Raw genomic sequence first — 27106 nt, forward strand, 5'->3', positions numbered from 1 at the left:
TTCCACATTCAGAAATTTAGATGTGTTTTTAAGAAAATGATTGTGGAGAGTTGATATAGTCTGGGTTTAGTATGTGGAAAAACTGGGCTTTGGGGTCTAACTAGAGTGTTGATAAGGATTATGGACTTAGAGCACACAGGAATGGCAGTGGGTTAGTTCCAAAGATCTGGGAATATATGTTCTAGGCACACTGGGGCTAAAAGAAATTTCTCTAGTATGGATAGATAATGCGAAGAAAATTTCAACTATACTTGCTGCACAGTCGATATCAAGTCTTCTCAACCTTTAAAATCCATTGACCAGGAGCTTAATCAGTTGCATTAAAAATGTCATTGTAAGAGCAGGGCAAACAGTGAATATTTGGTCCATATAAACCTCTTCACCTAGGAGCCTGTTGGAATAATATCATTCACCTGGATGGATGGACATATGATGACTTCCCTGGCACTCCTCCATAATTTGTACATGGATTGTAATATATTTGCTGCTTTATGAGTTAGCTTAAATTTTAATCATTAAAACAGTACAAATTTTCCTTTCTGCTTCCAAGCTCCACTCCCAAATCCCCCAGCTCCAGTAATTTATTTTCAGTTTTGTCTAGTCAACTCTAACCACACAGAGACACCACCAGAAATCTTTGACAGAAAAAGCAGGGATCACTATATAAACATAGGGCTGCTGTTAGTATTTAACTAACCCAAAGCAAATTTCTTAACCTAGTATAACACTAGTAAGTTTGTAGTTGCAAAGAACAGATTAGAGTATTGACTTTTGAAAACAGATAAAGCTGCTTTTTCCTGGAAACCATCCAGGAATTTTCTCTGGATAATTCTCCAGATATATCACATGAATGAGGCTTCTGATGATACTATAGGGACTGAATGGGAGCATATTCCCCACTGGTTCACAAGTACTTGCAACTTCCCTGCCCCTAGAAATTCCAAAAAGTATATGCACCATGCTCTATAAAAGCACAAGTTGTTGACATTTTCATTACTCCAAATGGTATAGCAATTCTGTCTTCTCTTAAAACTAGGGCTTCCTACAGTGTGCTTAACATGGTTGAGAAAATTACTTTCAGCCTCATTTCTGACTTTAGTATAACTGTTCCTCCTTGATAGAAATTTGTGGCAGTGGCCATGATTGAACACTAAGGGAGCCCTCTAGTGGTAGTGAATTATGAGGCACATACCTTTTAAAGCTACTGTAAACTGGCAGTAGGGATTGGTATTTTAAAACTGCACATGCACTTACTTGATGTATCTCTGAACAAAAAAGTTTGATGTCCATTGCTGTTGGTGCTGCTATACAGTAATTAATTTTCTAACTGGATTTTTTTCATACTTTTAATGTCAGATTTGGAGAAGTTTATTGATGAGTTCTCATTATTTCTGTTGGCAAAATGTTGAATTTGCAATAACTGGACTAAATTTCTGTAACATTATCTTGTGTTCCCACTGGCAACTTTGTAAATCCTTAATAATTGCGGTACATTTGTACTTCCCCACTCATGTTGGCGCAGTGCAACCTTCATTCTTGTTCCATTGATAAACAGTGATCCCCATTAGTCACCTCTGCTGTGTCTTGCATTGCTCCTTTTTGTTGTTAGCATGCTTGTATTATCTTCCTAACCCAGCTTCTGTACCTGGCCTCTGTCTCTGCACCAGTGACCTCCTTGGTCCTGTTCTGTATTCCTTCCCTTTCTCTTGGTCTTGGTCTCCCTCACTCGGTTGAGGAGAAAAAGGAGGCATTATTGGCCAGAGAAAGATGAGATAAATCAAAACTGAATAACTTCTCAAGGAAGTGGAATGTGAGTAAAAGTGTTGCCTATTAGGGCGCATAAATGGGAAAACCAAATTTGACCATGCGCAGAAATGTACCACTGGAGAAAAGTGAAGGGAAATGTAGGAGTTAAGAGGAAATAAAAATAGTGCTTTTAAAAAGTTTGGCTCACAATGAGCGGAAGGAAATTGAAGAGACATGGGACAAAACAGTATATAGAGGAAAAAATTGAGAGTATTTTCTGAGGCCTGCATGAGATTTGGAACAGACAGATGGCGCTAACAAATCATGGATGAGAATGGTGGCTGCATTGGATTGTGGGAAGGGATGCAAGATAGCTGTGAGCAAAGAATATTGTGCAATTGGAATAACTTGAGCAGAGGGAAAGGCAGTAGGGGGAAAATAAAGATGTAGAGAGAGAGGTCAGGAAAGGATTGATGCACAAAACTTTGTTACTGGGTTTCAGTGTGATTCTCAACACTGGTGCCCCACAAGGTTGCATCCTCAGCCCTCTACTCTACTCCCTATATGCTCATGACTGTGCAGCCAGATTCTGCTCTAACTCCATCTACAAGTTTGCAGATGATACCACTGTTGTAGGCTGTATCTCAAACAGCGATGAGTCAGAGTACAGGAAGGAGATAGCTTAGCGGAATGGTGTCATGACAACAACCTTTCCCTCAATGTCAACAAAACTAAAGAGCTGGTCATTGACTTCAGGAAAAGGGGCAGTGTACACGCACCTGTCTACATCAATGGTGCTGAGGTTGAGAGCTTTAAGTTCCTGGGAGTGAACATCACCAACAGCCTGTCCTGGTCAAATCATGTAGATGCCATGGCCAAGAAAGCTCACCAGCGCCTCTACTTCCTCAGGAGGCTAAAGAAATTTGGTTTGTCCCCTTTGACTCTCACCAGCTTTTACCAATGCACCATAGAAAGCATCCTATCTGGATGTATCATGGCTTGGTACGGCAACTGCTCTGCCCAAGACCGCAAGAAGCTGCAGAGAGTTGTGGACACAGCCCAGCGCATCACAGGCACCAGCCTCCCCTCCTTGGACTCTGTCTTTACCTCTCGTTGTCTTGGTGTAGCAGCCAGCATAATCAAAGACCCCACCCACCTGGGACATTCTCTCTTCTCTCCTCCTCCATCGGGTAGAAGATACAGGAGCCTGAGGGCACGTACCACCAGACTTAAGGACAGCTTTTACCCCACTGTGATAAGATTATTCAACGGTTCCCTTATACAATGAGATGGACTATGACCTCACAATCTACCTTGTTGTGACCTTGCACCTTATTACACTGCACTTTCTCTGTAGCTGTGACACTTTACTCTGTACTGTACTACATCAATGCACTCTGTACTAACTCAGTGTAACTGCACTGTGTAATGAATTGACCTGTATGATCGGTTTGTAAGACAAGCTTTTCACTGTACCTCGGTACAAGTGACAATAATAAACCAAACCAATACCAACTAGCATTGAACAATGCTATGGAAAATGGAACAGAAGACCGAGGAATATCACTATTCACATCATACTTATCTGGGGGGTGGGTGGGGTGGAGTTCTGTTATGTTTCCTAACTTTGTTATCTTCCAGTTCAGGCTTTTACACTTCTTGTGCAATAATTTAAGTCCCGCACCACCAGGTTCAAGAATAGCTACTTCCCTTAAACTAGTTGGTTCTTACCAACTAGCACAACCCACATCACTAGAGTTTAGCAGCACTATGACCACTTTGATCACTTTGCACTAAAATGAATTTTGTTTTGTTTCCTAATTGTGTTCTATCTTATTCTGCTTAATTTATGGTTTCCTTCTGAATGCTGTTTATGTTATGTGCCTGTGGTGCTGCTGCAAGTAAGTTTTTCATTGCACCTTTGCATACATGTACTTGTGCATGTGACAATAAACTTGACTTTGACTTTATATCTCTTGAATCCTTTTCTGACAGAACTCAAAATGTCTACTCCATTCTGTATGTCAAAAAAAATTCTGCAGTTCTGTAACTTGGTCAAACATGACTACCACTTTGCAAATTGATGCTGATTGTCTCTTGTTAGCCAAAATTTTGCTGGCTTCACTGATTTTTAACCCATATGATGGATATTTTAAGTTTATTTGCAGCTCATTATCATGATATGGCTTGTCCCTCCACCTTTTTGATTCAAAACAACAATGCTTTTTGAATTTTTTTTGAGCTTGGCATTAGATTTGTCCATTTTTAAAAATGTACTTTATATTAGCAACTACTCCTTGTCAAGTTTTTGTTTTATTTTCACATTAGTCAATTTAATGCGTTAATCTGGTGATAATCTAATACAACAGAATTGGGGTTTTATTTAGTAGTACTAATATATGGCTTAATTCAATTTGGTACATTGCAAGAAGAATGTTAAGGCTGAGATTTTGGTGGGGTTTTCAGTAGCTTAGTGGTAAACCACTAGTATTTGCCGACAAAAATGCAAGAAAACCTGGACTGGTCATGTGTATCAGAATGCAGATGTCATGAACTTGCAACTAATTCATAGTGAATTTTATATTACAAGTAACTGCCATGCTACAACGTGGGGAATGGGTTGCGCTCCTAGAAAATGGTCCATATTGCAACTTTCCATAGAGCAAAGCTGTGTCATCTATGCACGCATAAAGAAACACTAGTTTAAAACACTTTGATTTTATTTATTTACTTTTTTCCACAAACTCTGAGAGCAAATTTTATTCCGTGCATCAAATCTTTAGTTAATGATATGTGAATTCTGTAAGGGCAAATTTCTGTTTCCTGAACAGCCGTAATGCGGAGGTTTAAGCTGTGGAATATGCTCATGGATCATTGCAGGATCAAAGAGCTCATTCATTTCAGTGTAGATTTTGTATCTGCAAGAAAGAAACATGTGAACAAAGTAAGATGAATTTTTTGTTTTGCAGAAATTTTTCAGGAGATTTTTCAATAATTTATAATTTTTTAATGTTCTTGACTTTGAAAAGCAGAGGATTCTTAACAGTTTTGATAGATGGCAAAGCTGGTGTGGCGACTTTGCCACCTGTCATATGTTCTCTCAGCCAGGGGAAATTTGTGGACATGTGAATGCGTATCAGCTGCAGGACTACAGGCTGAATAAGGGGAGGGAGAATGGGACCGTAAGACTTAGCAGAACTAGGCCATTCGGCCCATTGAATCTGCTCTGCCATTCGATCACGGTTAATTTATTTTTCCTTCTCAACCCCATTCTCCTGCCTTCTCTCTGTAAACTTTGAAACCTTTACTAATCAAGAACCTAGTAACCTCCGCTTTAAATATATCCAATGACTTGGCCTCCACAGCTGTCTGTGGCAATGAAGTCCACAGATTCACCACCCTCTGGCTAAAGAAACTCCTCCTCCTCTCTTCTAAAAAGATGTCCTTCTATTCAGAGGCTGTGCCCTCTGGTCCTAGACTCTCCCACTACTGGAAACATCCTCTCCATGTCCTCTCTATCCAGGGCTTTCAGTGTTCATTAGGTTTCGATGAGACTCCCCCTCATCGTTCTAAACTCCAGTGAGTACAAGCCCAGAGCTAGCAAATGCTCCTCGTACATTAACCCTTTCATTCCTGGGATTATTCTTGCAAACCTCCTCTGGAACCTTTCCAATGCTTGCACATCCTTCCTTGGATATGGGGCCCAAGACTGCTCACAATATTCCGTATGTGGTCTGACCAGTGCCTCATAAAGCTTCAGCATTGCATCCTTGTCCTCTTGAAATGAATGCTAACATTGCATTTGCCTTCCTTACTACTGACTCAACCTACAAGTTAACCTTTAGGGAATCCTGCACTAGGACTACCAAGTCCCTTTGCACTTCTGAATTCACTCCCCATTTAGAAAATAGTCTATGCCTTTATTCCTTCTACCAAAGTGCATGACCATACACTTCCCTACGCTGTATTTCCACTTTGCCATTTCTTTGCCCATTCTCCTAACCTGTCCAAGTCCTTCTGTCGACTCCCTGCTTCCTCAACACTACCTGCCCCTCCACCTTCCTTTGTATCATCCGCAAACTTTGCCACAAAGCCATCAATACTGTCATCCAGATCATTAACATGTAATGTGAAAAGTAGCGGACCCAACACCCCTGCAGAACACCACTAGTCACCAGCAGCCATCCAGAAAAGGCCCCTTTTATTCCCACTCTTTGCCTTCTGCCAGTCGGCTGATCTTCTATCCATGCTAGTACCTTTCCTGTAATACCGTGGGCTCCTATCTTGTTTAGAAGCCTCGTGTGCGGCACCTTGTTAAAGGCCTTCTGAAAATCCAAGTGACTGACGTCCACTGACTTTCCTTTGTCTATCCTGTCTGTTACTTCCTCAAAAAATTCCAACAGATTTGTCAGGCAAGATTTCCCCTTCAGGAAACCCTGCTGACTTTGGCCTATTTTATCGTGTGCTTCCAAGTGCCCTGAAACCTCATCCTTAATAATGGAACTGAAACAACCACTGAAGTCAGACTAACTGGCCTATAATTTCCTGTCTTTTGCCTTCCTCACTACTTAGAGTGGAGTGACATTAGTGATTCTTCCAGTCCTCTGGAACCATTCCTGAATCTAGTGATTCTTGAAAGATCACTACTAATGCCTCCACAATCAGCTACCTCTTTCAGAACCCTGGGGTGTGGTCTATCTGATCCAGGTGACTTATCTACCTTCAGACCTTTTTCAGCTTCACAGGCACCTTCTCCTTTGGTAATAGCAACTAGACTCGCTTCTACCTCCTGACTCACTTGAATTTCTGGTATGTTGCTGATGTCTTCCACAGTGAAGACTGATGCAAAATACTTATTTGGTTTGTCTGCCATTTTTGTTCCCCATTGCTACCTCTCCAGCATCATTTTCCAGCAATCCAATGTCCATTCTTGCCTCTTCTACTTTTTATGTATTTTGGGGGTGGGGGGGGTGGAGAACTGTTTTGGTATCTTCTTTTATGTTATTGGCTAGTTTGCCTTCATATTTCATCTTTTCTCTCCTTTATTGATTTTTTTTTTAGTTGCCTTCTGTTGGTTTTGAAAGCTTTCCAACCCTTTAGCTTTCCACTAACTTTTGCAATATTGTATGCCCTCTCATTTGCTTTTATGCTGTCTTTGACTTCCCTTGTCAGCCACAATTGCCTCATCCTCCCTTTAGAATTTTGCTGCTTCTTTGGGATGAACTGATCTTGCGTTGTCTGAATTACTCTCAAACTCCTGCCATTGCTGTTCTACCGTCAGCCCTGCTAGGGTCCCCTTCCAATCAGCTTTGGCCAGCTCCTCTCATATGCCGCTGTAGTTACCTTTACTCAACTGTAATACCAATACATCTGATTTTTGCTTCTCTCTCTCAAACTGCAGGGTGAATTCATCATATTATGATCACTGCCTCCTAAGGAAGGGTTCCTTTACCTTAAGCTCCCTGATGGGATTGCTTAGCTGGGAGATGGAGAGGACTTAGTGGGCTGAGTTGACTCGTTCTGTGTTGTTATAAATATGTTACAGTATGTTATGTTGCATTTTGAGTGTGGGGCTTCTGGCATGCCCACACAGTGTGCTTTGTCAGTAATCTCTGATGCTTCTCTACAGCCAGTTCTACTTTGGGGATGTGCACATGTAAGTGCAACAGTGTTTACCTCAACATCAAGTGTGGGTGGCCACACACACATCTAGTCCAGTGACTAAATCTACAGTTGGATCTTGAGTCATTACTTTGACATGGTAACAAAAGGAGTTTCAACCAGCACTAAAGCATTGTGCACCAAAGTGATGCTTTTTGAATGTAATTTATTTTTAAAAATATTTTAGAAGGTGCAATGCATATATGTAAAGAGTGGATATTGTAATATTGATGGGAAGGACTGAGCGCTTATGCAATTTAAGTAAATAGTAGCATATTCTCTGGGAATGCCGGTGCTGTACTTATAATTTTCACTAGATGGAGCCATGAACACTTGGAAAATCTGCTTAATCTTCTGGTGCAACAAACACCTGCTGGAGGAACTTTGTGGGTCAAGCAACATCTGTGGGAAGAAAGGACTTGTCAATGTTTTTTGGTCAAAACCCTGACTAGAGTTACTGGTACTCATTGTTCATTGTTGCCCAAGAAGAAAATGTTGTTCATGACTGGTTTAAATTTCTGTCTTAATAGATCGGTATATGATGACCAGCCCAATGCACACAAGCGGTTTATGGAAAAACTTGAGGCCCGCATTCGTAATCATGACCGGGAAATTGAAAAAATGTGCAATTTTCATCATCAAGGTTTTGTTGATGCTATAACTGAACTGCTTAAAGTGAGGTCAAATGCAGGAAAGCTAAAGGTAAGAATATTTTTTATTTCAATTGAGTGAGAAAGAGGAATAAAAAATCAAATGCATTTTTCTTTACTGATAACAATGCTGCAAACCTTGTATCTGACGTTACTTATTGTAATTTACTTGTGAGTGCTACAACTCCACCTTTTTAAAAAAAACTCACTTCCATTTAAATTCTCCCAACTGCTTGCCTTTCTTCATTATTTCTCTCTTCCCCCCCCCCCCCCACCAACTCTTCCGTTACTGTCTCCCTCTCTTTCAAACTTGCCATCACACTCTCCAAGAATTCAATGCTTGATCCTTGTTCTCGCAAACTACTGCTCCATCTCCACTCTATCGGCGAAGTCCCTGATTTTCCTCCCAAATCCTTGCCTATCTTTCCTGAAGTGCTATGTTTGAATTCCTCCAATCCAGGTTTTGACCTTTGCCAATGTTTCATCAAAGTTTCTGTCATCCTCCTTTTGTGACAAAGCAAGGTTGTTTGTCCTTTTCTGTCTGTCCGCAACCTATGATGTGGATGGCCACACTATCCATCTTTGATGTCTCTCCATCTTGAACTTGCACCAACCCCCAATCACAAAGCATGACTTCAGTTTCCATATGTATCCTGAGGGCATCTAGCTCCACATCACCAGCATCACTCTTCATCCCTCCACTGAATTATCAGACTGCTTCTCCGAACTCCATGCTGGACGAGCGAAGTTTCCTTCAGCTTGATGTTGAGAAGATGATCCTTTTGGAACCTTCACAAACTGTCCCCTAATCATTGACTTCATTCCTCTCACTGGCAACTTCTTAAAAATGAAACTGATTGTTCACAACACTGCTGTCACTTTTTGACCTCTGAAGATCAGATAACACATGGGAAATCACTTCATCTATTATTGCTTCTAAGTCATAGCTGAACTTCACCTCTGTTTCCACTCATTTACTGGCAAAATCCTCAATCCAGAAGACTAAGGGTGGTTCCTTCACCAAACTTGGTAATCTAATATGCTACCATCTGTGCCCTAACTTGCATTGATTTGCTCAATTTTAAATTTCTTTTCCTTATTTTTGAATCCATCCATATCCTTGCATCTCACTGTCCCTGTAATCTTCTAAATGCCTTGCACTTCAACCATGCTTGTATGCATTCACACCCTGTTGCTAGTTGATGTCCAAACCTCGATATCTGGAATTTTCTAGCAAAAAAATTTCCACTCCACCCTGTACCTCCTAAATGCTAATTTCTACCAACTTTTTACTTACTTACCCAAAATCATGTATGTGCCTTGGCTTTGTTTGAGAATGCCACTATGTAGAACTACTTGATGTTTTACCATGTTAATTACACCATAAAACAAGGTGATGCTGATGTTGGGAGAAATGATGCTTTTTATATCAGGTGTTGGAAATATTGTGCAAATTTTGGCTTTTCTAATTTAGAATGGTCTTGAAAATGTCCAGCAATAATCATTACATAATTACTATGAAGGAAATGGTTTTTAAGAGGATTGACGAACTGGCGTTTAGATTTTATTGAGGAACCTGCAGGTAATCTGTTCAAAGTTTTTCTCCAACACTAAAGCAGGCATGTAACAGTTTTAAGAAGGGAACCCAGAAGAGGAGATGTAATAGAACATAAGTTGAATGGGTCAAAAAAATAAAGGAATAACTCCTTCACAAAATGATTACGATAATATTGGTGTGGAGGGAAAACACTTCAAAAAGGAATTGATAGAAAATTGATTTGTACATTTATAAGGAATGTAAATATGTATGTAGTTAATGTTATGGAGGAACATTCAGTAAGTTATCATGGGTTCTAGAATTGGTGTGGGAGGCTTGATGGCTAAAAGGGGTCTTGTTATGCTAATTGTACATGGAGTATGAAGGTTTCTGACATGCAGGGTAGTGATGTGAATTTTTCTTTTTGGCATCACTGATTTTCTTTTACTGTTGGTATCTGTTTCACCAATAGCCAAAGAAAGCAAAGACTGAAATCTAGAGAATTCCTTTTCAAAGTTTGGAGGCATTAATGTTGCCAGATTCATGTTCTCTCTAATTGGGCACGATTACGTCACACAATGCTATTTTTATTTTATCTTGTTCCATGTGATTTAGGCAGGTCTCGTACACTTTGTGAACCTGTGGTAAATTTAAAATTGTAAAGCTATTTTGTTTTAACATCTTAAATGTACGTGGTGATTTACGACAGTTTAAAAGAATGCTTGTGAATGCAAGGACAAGTTTGCATCTAGACGCCTTACAGAAAATAAGAACTGCTTTTAGAACAGTGTTGCAGTAAAGTGGAGCGTGAAATTCAGATAACAATATTGAACCCAGTGTAATGAAGCTGAAAACTTGTTTTTAAGAATAATTTTCTTAATGGTGAAAAATGATTTGCATGTGATGATTTAGTGAGCTGTTTGTGTGGGAAAAGACCGGCATCATTCTTGCCTGCATTGGCTTGAAGTTCTGTTACATTTTGCTGGATGCTTTATTATTTCTACTGTCAGAAAATAAGATTTTTCAAATGAAGTCTTTCATTGAATTTTCTAACATACAAATAATTTTCAAACTGATATGAAATACTTCTTAAAATGTTGGATCTCATTTAGTGTTTAATTTCTAGATGTGATTCTTTATAGGTTCAGGTAACTGACACTAATCGGCGGCTTCAGGATGCAGGAAAAGAGGTGAGAATGAATGAGTATGTTTATGCTAGTATTTCCAGTTTTAAAAATGTACCAGTAATGTGGAATATGGTATTTATTATTTTTAAGGTGATTAACCAAAGTGAAGAGGTAATTCGATGTAGGGTGCATCAGAGGAATATTGCTATCACAGTTGAGAAGCTTCAACTTTGTCTTCCTGGTAAGCAAGGCAAATTGCAGTTAAGTTTCACAAAAGTGTAATGCATTGACTTGACATACCTGGAGCATTTTCTGAAAATAACCAAATACAGTGAATTAACCAATCCTGCACTTCCCAACAAGAAGCTGCACTTGAAAGACTGAGATTGGGTTGTACAGTAGTGCTGATTTTCTAATTGCATTTTGCAGCAAGGATTTGGACAATTTGACTCAAGTTTATAGAAGCGTTCAAGTCCTCTGAACCCTCCTCATAGCTTGCTGTATGGCACTGACTCCTATTATTTCCCTGATCTCTTCCCAAGTTTACGATTGAATTCACCCTGTTATAACTGTATTTTTCTTTAAAATTTAATCAATTAAAATGAAGTTTTGTTACCTCCTATTATGCAACAGTTATTTTCAGTTAGAAATTTGACTCGTAGCTGGAGCTGAAGAAAGAGAATTTAAACCAATTCTATTTAAATGTACAATTGGGAATTTGTGTACTGGATTTGGAGCTTATTTCTGCATTTCTAAACATCCTAATCGTGCATCATAAAGTCTGCTATTACTAATTGCCTCAGTGTAGGGTTTATTTAGCTTTTTGTTTTTCTTTTCGGTTTCTGTAGATTCTGTTGTGTCACATCCTGTAGAGTATTTATTTGAAAAGGAATCTTGGAAATGCACAGGGTTAGAAAACTGCTTAAACCTAAGCCATCAAGTTAGAAAATTATCCTTTAAATCTTAGGTAACATAATTTGATTCTGATCCAAGCCAGTGGAATGTAGTTCCTTTTGTTTTTCTCACCACAAGGTTTATCTGTAAAAGAAGACTTGAGTGCTCAAAAAGTTTCTTGTAAATGAGCTCAGAACTTTCAGTGTCAAACACTGAGGGCATACAATGAGGCTGGAAGCAGATTCATGTGGTACCTAAGTTTTTTTTAAAAAATAAAGAATGCAAGTATAGGCAATAAGATTCATTTGTCTTCAAATCCATTTATAGACTAATGAAATTAATGTTAGTAACCTTGATGATTATCTACACTAAGGAGTTGGTGAATATTAGTCAGCATTGATGCAGAAAGTGAATCAATGAGGTTCACTCTTATACTGAGTTCAGTTTTATTTTAAAAAAAAGAGGCAATGTGCCACAGTGAGATTTCCAAAAACTGTAATGGGCCAACCCATTACAGTACAGTTACAGAGAAGACCCCTGTCAAAGAAGTGGCTACAGAAATGAAGATGAGTGAAAAACAGCTTGATGTTGTGCTGAACATAGTTCATTGTAATAAGGTGTGCAAGGGAATAAAGATGAAGCCTTTAAAAATTGATTGTTCTGGCTAAGAGAAAAGGTGGTCTGAGTGGATTGAAGGTAGAGCAAAGACTAAATTTGGAAGGAGAAAAGGGTTCAGAAGGAAGTGAACTGTAAATGAAACTGTTGCTTTACTAAAAGTTGCTGAAACTTGTTATCCTTGACACCTGCAAGTTGGTTATGGTTCTGGATGAGGTGAGTTGTGCAATGCATCTGTGGATTGGGGCAATTAGTGAGTCAGTGTTGCTGAGAAAATACATTGCTATTTCCAGTGTGAGGCTGTTTACCCGACAGCTTCCAAAAGGGACCACTTCTTAACACCATCTTGCATTTCTACAAAATTTTCCATTTGCAAAGTGCATGGGTTATAAGACTTTTTATTCCTATCCTTCTGATCTTGGAACCCAGACATTCCTGCCAGTTGGAAATTGACCTTTTATTTACATACTGTATTGGCTGCAAGATGGTTTCATTTACAATGGGAGAACATGGCAAATTGACAGAATGCCTCTGTTCAGTTGATGAGCACAAAACTGAGCTTTCAATTCTCAACTGCTCCTAGTTTCAACCTCCAATGCTGTTCCAAAGAGGCTCAAAGAACAGCAATTCACCTTTTTGAGCAGGCATTTCTCAGCTTTTCCGGCTTAGGATTGTAAACTATTTTGGATGTTTTTAATGTTCCCTTTTGTTTCTCATCCAGACCCACCTTGTTTCATGGCATGTCCCATTCCTCATCTACACTTTGGCAGCAGGATCATCTCTTTTATCATGAAGTTTTCTGCCTTCTATTGTATCATAGGACATTATTTCTGTTCTTCCCCTCTCTCCCACCTTTTCTCAGAATCTTAAACAACAAATGATCTGTTGGAGGAACTCAGTGGGTTGAGCACCATTTGTGGTGGGGAGAGGAATTGGTGATCTTTTGGGTCAAAACCCTGCAATAGGACTGTTCCCCAAAATCTAAAACCTATTTTATCTCTCAACTTTTTCCAGTTCTGATAAAAGGCCATGAACCTAAAATGAGACTCCTGTTCTCCCCCTCCCACAGATGCTGCCTGAGTGTTTTCTGAATTGATTTTAGATTTCCAGCATTTGCAGATTTTGTTTTACTAGAGAAGTTGCTGGGGTGGTATAAACTATTGAGTGTAAAGCACTCGTTGAGGGGATTTTTAATTTTCATCAATACCTATTCAGAAATTCACTACAAACTTGATGATGATACTAAGCTGTAAAGGGTAGTTGATCCCAAGAACTCAAATGCAAAAATGAGTTGGGCAGAATATGCAAGTGGATAAATTAATGGCGTGAAGTCTGATGCAGGTAAGTGTAAAGTATGGCACATCAGATGGAAAATGAGCATTCAGTAACTGGATCTAAATAGCTAGGATATGGCTGAAAGACATTCTAAGGTGAAATTAGAAAGGATACAGGAATTTTTTTTTAAATTGGAGGATAGATGTATACAATTTGATGGCGTTGCCAATTTCCATGTTTTAACTTCAATTTCTCCATGTAAGACCATACGAGAGAGAAACAGAATTAGGCCATGTGGCTCATTAAGTCTGCTCTGCCATTCAATCATAGTTGATTTATTATTTTAACTCCATTCTCTTGCCTTGTCCATGTAACCCTTAACCCCTTTACCAATCAAGAACCTAACAACCTCTGCTTTAAGTACACCCAATGACTTGGCCTCCATAGCCCTCTGTGTCAATGAATTCCACAGATTCACCACCCTCTGGCTGAAGAAATTCCTTCTCCTCAGTTTTAAAGGGACATCCCTTTTATCCTGAGGCTGTTACACTCAGATTCTAGACACTCCTAATGGAAACACCCTCTCCACACCCACTTTATCCAGGCCTTTCAGTATCTAGTAGGTTTCAATGAGAGCTCCCCTCATCCTTTTGAACTCCATCGAGTACAGGCCCAGAGACATCAAATGCTTTGCATAGGTTAACCCTTTAATTCCTGGGATCATTCTTGTGACTCTCCTGGACCCTCTCCAGGACTAGCACATCTTCCCTTGGATATGGGGCCCAAAATTGAGTGCAATATTTCTAAATGCAGTCTGACCAACACCTTAAGTCTCAGCAGTGTTTATATTCTAGTCCTCTCAAAATGAATGCTAACATTGCATTTGCCTTTCTTACTACTGACTCATACCTGCAAGTTAACCTTTTGGGAATCCTGGACTAGGACTCCCAAGTGCCTTTGCACCTCAGATTTCTGAATTCTCTCCCATTTAGAAAATAGTCTACACTTTTATTCTTCCTACCAAAATGCATAATTCCACACTTGCTTATGCTGTATTCCATCTGCCACTTCTTTGCCTTTTCCCCTAAATCTGTCCAAGTCCTTCTGCAGATTTCCTGCCTCTGCAACACTACCTGTTCCTCCACCCCACCCCACCCTGCCTTTGTATCATCTGCAAACTTGGCCATAATGCCATAAATTCATTCATCCAGATCATTAACACACATTGATATGTATGTTAAGCCTCTGCAGTCAAACAGAACAGGTGCAATATTTAGTAGTTGGTGGAAATCCGAAATGAAATGTGGATAACGCTGATCAGGCAGCCTCTGTGGGGAAGAAGTAGAGTTAGTTTCAGCTCAATGACTCCTCAGAACAGTAAATGGTGAACTCCATATCCAAAATGTTGAAGTACAAGTTAAAGGAATTTGCATTGTTGAACTCTGTTCTGGCCAAATTGTGCCAAGTTCTGATAAGACAAAAGGGCCATGCAAAAATGCCACAATACTTGCCTGATCCCTAATGTCAGAAAATATGAGTAAATTTGTCTTTTTAATTGCAAAAAGTTAGTTGTTACTTTATAGGGACATAAAATATATGATGGCATGGGGAAGAAAAATGCAGAAAATTACAAACATTGCAAGAATGAGGCAAGAGGGCATGAACTCTAATAAAAGATGAATTTGTGACTCCTAACAAATTCTTCACAGTGACTAACACATTCATTGGATTCTTGGATAGAATACAAGAAATGAAAACTTGAGAATTATAGATGGAGGAACTTAATCTGGACCAATTGACTTTCTACCTCAATAGAATGTGGCTTGATCTTGGAATTGGATAAACTTTTTAGGTCATTATGAGAACAAGTAAAACGTAACTGATTTTTGTAGATTTCATCTAAATTTAAGGTTCTATATTACAGTACGGTCTGTTATGTGAAACTCTGGTTCAGATTTTTCAGAATAATATCAGTCTAGATCTGATATTATTCATGGATTTTCAGTACTTCATTTAAAGGAAATTGAGATAAAAAATAAAGTCAGTTTTTAACTGAGAAGCAGAGGGGTATCAGGTTGACATTGATGGGACATGTGCATTATTTTAATTTTAAAAGTGACAAGGCTAGAAGGGAAATAAATTTTAATTAAGTTACCACAAACTGAAAATTGTGCATTTTTTAAAAAAAACTAAATGCTGGAAACTTGAATTAGTAGAAAATGCTAAACATAGGTTGGGCAGCACTTGTGTATCAAAGCACATGACTAACCAATCCACCAGATATTTTCATAATTTGCTCTTACGATGGTGAAACAAAATACAGTGAAATCCTTATTCAAGCATCCAAATAATGTAATTGTTGCATTATCTTTACTCTCTGGAACCACACAATTTGTTGTACAGGGAGATAGTATTTTGTTCATTGTGTCTGTACAACTTTGCTAGAGCAATCCAGAACAAAAGCCACTCCCCAGTTTATCTTTTGACCCTGTATTAAATATTTATTCTTTTACTCTTTCCTCATTTGCTGTTTTTTTTTAAAAAGCTGTTAGTCAGTGTATCAGTTATTTCCTACAGAAGAGTATTCTGTGGTTCAACAAAAACCTGTGAACACAAGTTTACTCTTGTCTGACTCATTTCTCTGTTGTGATCTTTTATGGACACAGTTCTTTTGCTATTGAGGTTCAGAGAGAAATGGTCTTCATGTTTTCTTTATTCAGTCCCCTTGTAATTTTAAAGCCTGGCCCTAATTTTCTTGCCAATAGTGAGCTATCCAATAAGTTCTTTGCAGATAGCCATCGTCAATTTCCTGAAAAACACTGGACTAATACTTGGTGGCAAGGCCATATGCAGTTGATGGGCAATGTTTGTGTAAGTGCCTTTAGATTGAGAAGCTGAGCTAGGTGGCACTGATGTGGGAAATGGTGGCACTGACCTAGATTAAATACTTGTACTTTTCGTTCTGGTGGGGAAATATCCTGAGTTCAAGTGTTTCCTCATCCCTCCTGTTCATATAGCTTTTAACAGAGTGTTGGATCCTGCACAAATTAGGCCAGACCTTACCAGGTCCCATTGGCCACAATCACCAGCACAATTCCCTTTTCCTTTCCCCGCCAGTATAATCTTCATGAATTCCCTCAAAACTGTTCCACGGTTAGTCCAATGAAGGTATGACCCAACAAATTTGATGTACTGAATCTGTTAGGCCTTCCATGTTTGACAATGCACATGTAAATGTCCAAACTCGATTTGCTGTTTAAATGACTTGATGCTGATTATTCCAAAGCTTTAACACTTGATTAACAATTAATTTATCATTACATCTCTGGTCTTTCATTTACTGTCTTATTTGTAGAACCAGCTCATGTTTCTTTTTCATGTTTTCATTTAGGAAAAAATAATGAAATGCCATCATGAACTATTTAATAATGCTGCTGTGGTCACGGGTGTCTAATTTGTAGCTGAAAGCAGACTTTCCCAGTTTGTCGCATGCTCTTTCCTAATTCAATACTTGGATAGACATTAGAGTGGATTGTAATTATAATAATAGTTGTCAATGTCCTTTCCACTTATTATTAGCAGGTTTGCATTTTATTTTTAAGATGCAGTCTGTGAAGAATCACTTTAAATCTCAATGAAAAGGTGCAAAAGTTGCATTTGGGATGTGATTTTTTTGAGACCATTCTAAATGTACTGACATCTGTTTTTCTTTTCCTGGTTCCTGCTAATTACAGTTGAGAACCAGGTGTGAAGTGCAAAGGTCAGCATTGTAAATATACAAACTAGTTACAAATTTTGACCACTCTTTCTAGAAAGAAGGGAAAGAAAAATATAATACATTCAAAATAAATCTTGCTCCTTCCTTAAGGGGGTCAACTAATCGCTGTCTGTGCATTTGTTTTGTGACAAAACTGACTTCAATTCATTTTCAAAATCTGGAGTTGCCTGTTATCCTTCTGGAAAGAAATTTTCTGTGAGGCAAATAATACTTGAGGGATAGGATAGAAATATAACTTTAAACAAATTGTATAGCTTGCTGATTTGCTTTTTCTATGCAGATTGCACCAAAGACACTTTTTCTTTAAACCTTCAACTATTATTTTCTATTTGCATATTTTGTCTATTTTCAGGATATTTGACAAAATCCTTCACTCCTGCATTCACCTCATACTAAGGGGCTACTCCTGCTTTTATTAATCTGTTTGTAAGTTGGCTATTTTCCAAAATGCTGTGACCTTTGAGGGAAGGTAAAAATTCATCCTATTTGTGCAGTAGCAACTTGGCCTAGTGGCTTCCAGATAATTCCAGTGCCACAATTTGCAATATAATATCCCTGATTTTCCAAAAGGTATTGATTTGAGAATAGTTGGTTACTTTGAGGCTAAAGATACATGTCTTTTATTCCAAACCCTGTCTCAGTGGTCCTCTTATGTCATGCTTGCAATGTATTTGGAGCCCTAGTTAATGACTGAGAATACTAGATGACTTTTTTCACCATGTGCCCTTTTGGATTTGAAGTTTGATCTTTACTTATATATAGCCTGCTCTATGTTTCTCAGTCTGATTTTTTTAATATATTATTATTTTGATATGCATCTCCTATTATTTCAACATACTATTGGTGTTTCTTCCTGGTGCTCCCTTATCCAGATTAAGATTTAATGAGTAGCCTAGATATTCTCTGCAGAGAAAAATTTTGATCTTGCAGTGTGGAGTTTTCTCAATGGCCATATTCCCTTGTACACTGGGAATACTGAGGGAGATCATGTATTCTAATACTTGTTTATTTAGCTTAAACCTTTTTGTACTGAACTGGTTATTAAATTAAGAACTGTTAACTTGTCTTTTCTCCCCCTTTCTGCTTTTTAGTACTTGAAATGTACAGCAAAGTGAGAGAACAGATGAAGGCCAAAAGGTAGTTTGTATGTCTGTGCACTATGTAATTTTGATTGCCACTTCCCTTGCAAATACAAAATGATGAATGTAGCCTTTTTACTAACATCATATGTGTGTTTCTATCTGATTCCATGTTTCAGCAGTAAGATTCCATTAGAACTAATAATTTATTGCATTTTTTGTAAATGTATGTTTCATCTAAGAATATGAATTCTAGCTCAGATTATATTCATTATATCCATTTTAAGAATACTGTGCCTTTATCCTCTTTATCCTTGGGTCATGGTTTTTATGTACAACATCATATGTTGCCACTAGTGATGAATTAAAAGTCCTCTCCTCACTGTCTGATCTGAAATATACAAAGCTACTATCTGAGCAATATAGCCCTGAACAGTGGGGATTGGTACTTGGATCCATTATTCACAATTTGTATTAACAATTTTGCTGGAGACTAAATTACACTTTTCCAAGTTTACTGATGATACAAACTAATTGGGATTGTGAGTGGGAGGATGATGTAAATAGGCTCCAAGGGGATATGGACAAGCCAAGAAAGTGGGTGAGAATATAACAGATAAAATATGTGGAAAATTGAAAGTCATGCACTTCAGTGCTCCAAACAGAAAATATTAGCAGGCTGGGGGAGTTGATGTTCAAAGGGACTTGATGTCCTGATGTTGGCTTTGATTATAAGAGGATTGGAATACAGATGTAAAAAGTCCATACTGCAGTTACAAAGGGCCTTAATGAGACTGCACCTGGAGTATTGTGCCTTAAAAGGCCATAGAGGGAGTCACAAGACTGGTTCCTGGGGTGGTGAGTTTGCTGTATGAAGAGAGAGAGTACACAAGGCCTGTATAATCTGGAGTTTAGAAGAATGAGAAATTATCTCATTGAAATTTAGAAAATTCTTATAGGGCTTGACAAGGTAGATGTTGGGAGAATGTTTCCTCCTGGCGGGAGAGTTTTAAAACTATGACTGAGGTGAGAAGTTTCTTCATGCAGAGGGTAGTAAATCTTTAGAATTCTCTACCCAGAGTGCAGCGAAGGCTCAGTTATTATGTTCTTTCAAAATAGAGGTAAATTTCTGGATATTAAGAGAGTCGTGGCATATAAAGCTAGACCAGGAAAATGGAGCTGAAGTAGAAGATCAGCCAGGATCTTGATGAATGTTAGAGCAAGTTTGAAGGACCAGATAGCCTACTTCGGCTCCTATTCGTGTTCTTCATAAATGATTCACTTGTGTCAATAACAGGCAGTAAATGGAGACTAAAATTGTGAGTGAACCTGATTTGAATTTGATTAATCAAATTCCAAGATGCTTCTCATGACAAGTTGATGAAGGAAAGCATAAAAGATTAATGACAATATAATGCCTTTGGCTCAAAGTATCAAACTTCATTGAATAATTGTAAATGGATTAATAACAATATCAAGTAGGCAAAGATGGTGGATCATGATGAAATAAGATCCTTAACGAAGCAATGGAAAAACATCATAGTTTTGCTGCGTTATGGAATATGCTAGTGCTAATTGTTTATCTGTTTTGTGAAGAAGGTTTGTGCAGATTCTGATGTGATGTATTGGTAATTGTGTAATATTTGTTTTAAAAAAAAGTCTTTCCTGAGTAGTAAGCATTATTGTAAAGCCTTGTCCACATTAGTAATTGCAAGTAAATTTAGTTCACATTTGTCCTTGGCTCACAAACTATATAAATTTATTGTCCAATCCTCTGGCATTTGCATTAGTCCTTTTCTAGCCAAAAAGTATTAATAGTTTACCCTTGTTTCTACATATAAGTCTCATGGAGCTTGTGTTTGCCTAAGAAGGAATGCTAAATGCTTGGCAAAGGAAGAAGGAACGCCAGGCATGAAAGCTATAGTACTCTGGCAATACAACCCCCATTGTACTGCCAAGTGATAGGATCCCCTACATTAAAATTTGAGGTGATTTTACTGCGATACAAAACAGATACTGTCCCTTCAACCTCCACTTTTTCCTAGAGCTGTGGAAAAGAGTATAGACCTACTTGATTAGTCTCATTGGAGTGTATTCATATCCTTTGTGTAACTGGCAATGCCCAGAAACGCACTTGCAAAATAGGGAAGTATAATTGTCATACAAATTAAATAGTAAAATTGACAATGCAAATTGGACAACTCCTTCCTGGGAAATTTCCATTTGGAACTTCCTCAAACTCTCTGATCATTTCTTTGTGATTCTGGAGTCAGGAGTCCAGTTCTTGTGTGATGGCTTATCCAGGGGTCATAATGGAGGTTCCTTGCAATGCCAGATTCTGTCAAAAGTTGGCAGATAATTGTTCATAAACACATACACAAAAGGGAAATCTCATTTTGGTACATCTCTTACCAAGAAGGAAATTAGTATTCATCCTGATTAACTGTTTCACATTAATCATGGTGACAAAATTAGTATGACTTTGCACAGAAAATATTGCAGTTCATTACGGTATTTTCCATTAATACACTTCCTACCATAGATAACTGCATTGATTTTATATTTTAGTTAGCAAAGGGTGAAGGACCTCATAATTTCCTTATTAATTTTGGTGCATGTCTTGTCTGGTCAAGATAAAGTTTATTTCCTTATCAGTATTGCATTTGCATCTATGTTCAAAAATGCTTTTACCTAATGTATTAAGAAATGACACAGTGCAAATACTATATGTAAAACATCTTCATGATGCTATCATATATTTCAGTCTATTTTGTGCTTTTAATTGACAGTTTGATAAATATTTAAGACTTGGACGACAATATTGGTTTACATTAAGATGTCTATAAAAGTTTGGCTTAAAATGTCAGTTAAGTCTGCAAAAAGCTTTGACATTCTGAATAGGTCTAAAATTTATTGGCTCTTCTTTCTTTCTCTCCCCCCACCGCTACATGCTTTGCTTCCTTCATTCCCACTTCTTGTTTATTAATTTAGTTTATTAGTGTGCTTTGGAATTTCAAAATGATGTTAGTGCCTAGGCTGCAGTCTCCAAAGTGAAAATAGATTGGCATGAAAGTTCAATCATTAGGTTGTTACTCATTTGCAAAAAAAAAAGACACTTTTTGGTATCCTGAATGTCATTAGAAGCACGTGGCCATACAGGTTATTTTTCATCGACTGATCAATCAGAGCATGCTATAAACTAATTTTAAAATTAAACAGATCCTTTCTTCCCCTCCTCCCCGTCCCATTACAAATGTTTCTGCACTTATTAATATAACCAAGTGAGTTCAGTATAATGCATGTTATACTAAATGTCACAGTTGTGCTTCACTAATAGATTAAATTATATGATTTTAATGAGACCAATTCAGTTTGTTAGGCAATGATCATGTAATAATTTTCTGAGATTGATTATCTATTAAATATATTATGGCATTGCAACAAACATTATCTTTTGGTACGTTTGAATTGCAACTCCACATTGAATAAAAGGAAACTGTTTCATCCCCAACTAGCATGATGAGTCTAGTGTGCACAGCAAGAAATAACTAAGACTACTTCAGCAGCACTTCCCAGACTACACCTTCTAACAGCTAGAAGGACAAAAGCATCTAGCTCATGGCAATACTGAAGTTTCCACAGCAGGAAACTTGGAAAATGTTTCTGTTCCTTTCATTGTTAAGAAATTCTAGGGTTTTGACATATCTAATAGCACTGTGGAACTACCTTTGTCATACAGAATGCAACAGTTCAAAAGGACATTTCATTGCTACCTTGAGGGCAATTTGAGATGGACACTAAATGCTTGTCTTACAAGCAAAGCATGCATCCTGTGAATCAATAATAAAACAAAATATGATCTTGAAGAAACAAGTGCAATACTTAAGCACTGAAAACTGTATTTGGAAAGCTAGGCAACTGTAGAACTCCTGTTTTATGGGATTTGTGCTAATTTATTCTTATGGAACATGTCTGATCTAGATGCATCACTCACATTAGGCAGTAGACTTCATTTGCATCTGGCTTTTTTAAAAAAAAATGTCTTTGCATAATATGCTAAGTTGTTCATTGTACTGAAAGTAATGTAGTCAAGAACCACTGTGCTGTTCCCCTGTGAGTCATGAACCACAAGCTGGAAAAATTTTATTTTCAATCTTTTAGAAAAAGATATTTGAGACATCAGAAAACACAGAGGGTTAAACAATACTGAAAGGGTAAATCTTGTCTTTTTAAAAAAAAAATGGAGACGTTTGGTATAATAAAGGGAAATTTAGGAGCAGCATAAAGATATGCCTGATACAAGGAATGGCCTTGAAGCTATTGGAGGCCTCTTGCGTTCCAATGAATTGATTAAACTGAAATGGCCTTCCTGCTGCCAATACCTATTATCTATTGTAGCTCTGAAAACTTGTCTATAAAATGTGTATCTAAAACTGATGTGAAACTATTGCTGAATGGAGATTTGGTTTACTTAGGTGGTCAAATGAGTAGGTCAACAGAACAGCAAGGAAGGGTCTTTTTTGAGCTCTCCCTCTCTGCTGTCTTCTTCCAATCTCCCTTCTCTTTGCCATGTATCAGGTGGCAATGCCTGAGTCTTCATGATAGCAAGGTTGTGTGGCATTGAGCAAGCCACCACTGCATTTGAAACATCTGTGGATCTCTTCTGAAGGTCTAGCCAGGAGGAGTAGTTGCCTGCTGCATCCAATTTCATTTGGACACTGCACATTGAATTCAAGAAGCATGACTTCAGTGGCAAGTGCTTATTGCCCTGCAGCCACACCTTTGCTTTGTTGTGGTGGTTTAACTCTGGTTGTTATAACAGACTCCATCTGAAGAAATTGTGATTAATCAAGGATACTTAGCAATGATCTGCATGATACTGCTATGATGATCATGCAAAAGCTGGACATTGAAACAGTGGAATCCCATTTGGCTGTTCAACATCTGCCAATTGAAGTGGTTCTCCTAAACTGACTTGTATGCGTCTAGTGATTCTCAACACCATGGAGGAACCTGCAATCCATACGATGTATGCTGCTGCTTAACAGTAGGGAATGAAATTTACTCGTGTCTGGGAATAGAATCCATAAATAGCCTTGCATGTGTAGCAGTGGGTAGCAAATTGAAAAACGTTGCAAATATTTTCAGATCCAGCCTGGAGGATCCCAATGTCCAAAGGTTCATGTTCCTTTCCCTTATTGGCAAAGTAATCCCTTCCATGCTGCAAAGTGGGAATTGTAGCTAGAATAGATAGCATGCTCTAGGGAGGATATTCTTGCTGAAGAGCATATGTTCTTGTGTTGTTCTTTGCTGAAATTCATGTAAAAGAATAGTCCGTAGTATGTATATAGCTGCCTCCTGAGAAGCATTCATATCCTAGCTTCTCCTCTCCTTTCTCCCAGCTGATCCTCTCAACCTCTTTTCTCTTGGCTTGTTCTCTGCCTCCTCCTCCTCCTTGGTCTCATCCTTGTCTCTACATTCCATCATACATGATACACCAAGAGGAATCCCTAGTGAGAGGTCATTGTTTGAGAACAACTTCGTGCAGATGCTTCAAGTCGAGACACTTCAGCACCCGGCACACCACTCCCTGTAAACTTTAGCAACTTTAAAGAACTGTAGATCATACCAAACCTTTTTAGAATCAAAACAACAGCCAGTAGAAATCAATCATGAACAAGACTATAAGTACTTGAAAATCCTTTTATAAATACTACTGCTGGGGTGGGATCCTGCTGTTGCTGAGCTGTATTCAGCTGTGCATGATAATAAGAAAACATGAGTTTTAAGCTCTAACTTAGTAGCACTGGCATTAAATAAGCATTGTAAGGTGATTAATATCACAATCTCCTGATTCTGCATGCTTCCTGTGTTAACTGATAACTGCAAACAATATGGTGGGTACACTATTTATGGTACAAACTTGAACACCTGCAGCAATTGCCAATATCAAGATGTATTTGACGATACAATGTCCAGATATTGGCTACTCTGGAGCTCAATTTTGTGGCCACTGTATAAATGCTGATATAACTAACTAGTGTTGTTAATTTATGTGTGTGCCTTTTGTGGTTTCTTCAAAAAAAAGCAAAAAGGTCAATAGTATTCTAAAACCTTTTAGCCCAATGGGAGCCTATTACGACTTGCATTTAATGAAGTACATTCATTTAAAATAAAACCTGTAAGTGGGTAATATATAAGCTTGTCAGTCGTTAAAAAGTCATTATGAAGCTGACATTAAGATTTACTAACATCAGGTTAGGAAGTCACTTGGGTTAATGGTTTATGATAAAATATATAAATTATTCATAACTGATGCTGAACTCAAGCAGCAGAGTTAACAAAGTGATGAATCTTTTTTGGAAGGAACTGGTACATAGTGTTTTTCATTTGGATTAAAAGGATAATAGTTTTGTACAAATATCAATTCTAAAATTAGTTTACTAGATGAACAGATTGGAAAACATTTTGCTTTGTTTTCGTGGTAAACAGCATGGAATCTTGTTTCTTTTAACTGATTTGTATATGCCCATCCTTACGAGTGTCGTATCTTTTTAAGTCTTCCATAGCATTAATCTTAAGAATACGTGCATGTACTTTGATATGGGATATGTTTGGGTAAAAGCTCCACATAGATCATCCAAGATGTATTGAGTATATTACATTGGTCATAGTTTTTGTAGGTAAAATGCTTGTGATAAATATCTTTGGCAACAACAAATGTATCAACATTTGTGGTTAGAGTATTATCTTGGTATCACTCGAGCTGATAAATTTATGCTGGATTCTGCATTTTATTTCAGCTAAAAAATAAATTGCAATATTTATTTTGAACCCTGACCTGCAGTTGACCTGTAAATTAAAAAGGCCTCAATATTTTACGAGAACAGATGTTAAAAGGCCAAGGTCTTGTTCTACAGACATGTATAATTAGAGAGGGGTTGCAGAATGGATTTGAACGGATTATATATGGATGTTGATCTCAAAGTCTGGGCTTTCCAGATGATCTAACAGTGCAAAGATAAGCTGATAAATATAATTTCAATAAAATGGTTTATTTGACTTTGATGCTATTATAAATATATCTTCTTAAAACTGTATTGTGTGGTGCAGTTTGGGCATTGCACATTTAAAAATGTGATAAGGGCATAACCTGACAAATCTACCATGCTCTATTGGTATTAGACAAAATAAACTGCCTCAAAGTGCAGTTTATGCACTTTGCACAGTTTATTCCAGTTAAACTGCAATAAGGGATAAAAATTCCTCATTTGTACTCAAAACCTCCAGCTTATAATCATCATATCATAAAGACTACTACAATTATAAGTGAGTAAAAGCTATTCAAAAGTGCTCCACTGGTAATACAGATTTACTAAATACTCAGAATATGGAACGATGCTTGCATAACACTACTTTAGCATAGAAGATATAAGTAATATATAATTTTCACCAGCTTGCTCTTTATTTTCCAAAAAAATTCAAATATTCTAATTTTTTAAAAATCAAAACTGGGCTGTGTATTTTCAGGGAGATTGAAAAGAGAAAATAAAGAAGTCGTATTTTGGGGTTTCATATAAAAGCTACATCTTTCTCACATCCATATAGTCAGTAGCCTGACTAATGGGGAGATGAGATGCCTCAATTTATTCCTGGAATACATGCATACTCCAACTCCTGCCATCCAGATGTTACAGCCCCTCGTGCCCTTCAGAAGGTAGTGTGCACTAGTTTTCTGCTGATACTACCAGTGCACCTAGTCAGTACAGATGTAAAACATTCTTTTGAATTGTATCATCTGTGACTGGAGGAGGGGAAGAACCAATGTCCATGGACACATTATAAATGAAATATATTGTTTTAACAAAAAAAATCATGGCTTTTCTGAACCTTAATGTGGACAGTTGCACTTCAACCCCAGTTCCTCAAAAATGTATGCAATTAGACATAATCATTATGCATATTTATAAATATTTACTATTTTAGTAGAACTACTTTAAGAAAAAGATACCAGTGTTCAAGAAATTAATTTAAATGTTAATATCACTTGTAAGCATGTTTTATTCCAGTTTAGTGCTTGTAGAATCCAAAGGTTTCTTGACTGAATTTTCTAATAACAGAATTGAACAGCTTTTGTCATGCACTAAAATCAGGGCAAAAAAGTCCCTCAACTGAACTGAAAATAAAAAGGGAAAATTCAAGCCCTCTGTACATTGCACTTTTCAGGTGTTTAATGATTACAATGAGCTGAGGACATGTTTATAATTTTTGAACTTTTTTTGGTGGTTCATTATAGAAATCCTATTTGGTGCAATGAACATGATTTCATACAAACATGTAAATATTTGTTTTTATTTCAGATATTATTCTGCTTTGAAAACTATGGAACTTCTAGAAAATACCTATCTTCCCCAGGTTTATCAGTATCGGTTCTGTCAGATCATGACTGAAAATATTCCCAGACTGCGAGAAGAGATCAAGGAAATTTCAATGTCAGATTTGAAAGATTTCCTAGAAAGTATTCGGAAACATTCTGATAAAATAGGAGAAATGGCCATGAAACAAGTGAGAAAATATCAAATTTAATTTCTTAAGTTATTTTAAATTAGTAACATTTCATTTTTGTACTTTTTCCCCACAGTAACAATGTGTGCTGTTGTATGTTATTAATTAAAATTCTAACTAAATAGTGAATAAATGTGACCAGTGCAGATATTCCAATTTAGATAGGCTAGGAGGATTCC

General features: G+C 37.6%; 1 protein-coding gene across 3 annotated transcripts in view; it reads left to right on the forward strand.

Annotated features, from left to right (window-relative positions):
* LOC127576757 (exocyst complex component 6-like) overlaps window positions 1–27106 on the forward strand; it is a 140324-nt gene that overhangs the window by 12411 nt on the left and 100807 nt on the right. For 2 of the 3 annotated variants that reach the window (XM_052027474.1, XM_052027473.1), the window contains exons 2-6: window positions 7938–8109; window positions 10737–10784; window positions 10872–10962; window positions 18375–18420; window positions 26723–26927. In XM_052027474.1, the coding sequence (XP_051883434.1) occupies window positions 7938–8109; window positions 10737–10784; window positions 10872–10962; window positions 18375–18420; window positions 26723–26927 (562 nt within the window). Of the gene's footprint in view, window positions 1–7937; window positions 8110–10736; window positions 10785–10871; window positions 10963–18374; window positions 18421–26722; window positions 26928–27106 lie in introns of those variants that run through there. The other variant, XM_052027475.1, reaches the window with a different exon arrangement.

The sequence above is a fragment of the Pristis pectinata genome, chromosome 12 (genome assembly GCF_009764475.1).
Source record: "Pristis pectinata isolate sPriPec2 chromosome 12, sPriPec2.1.pri, whole genome shotgun sequence".
NCBI lineage: Eukaryota > Metazoa > Chordata > Chondrichthyes > Rhinopristiformes > Pristidae > Pristis > Pristis pectinata.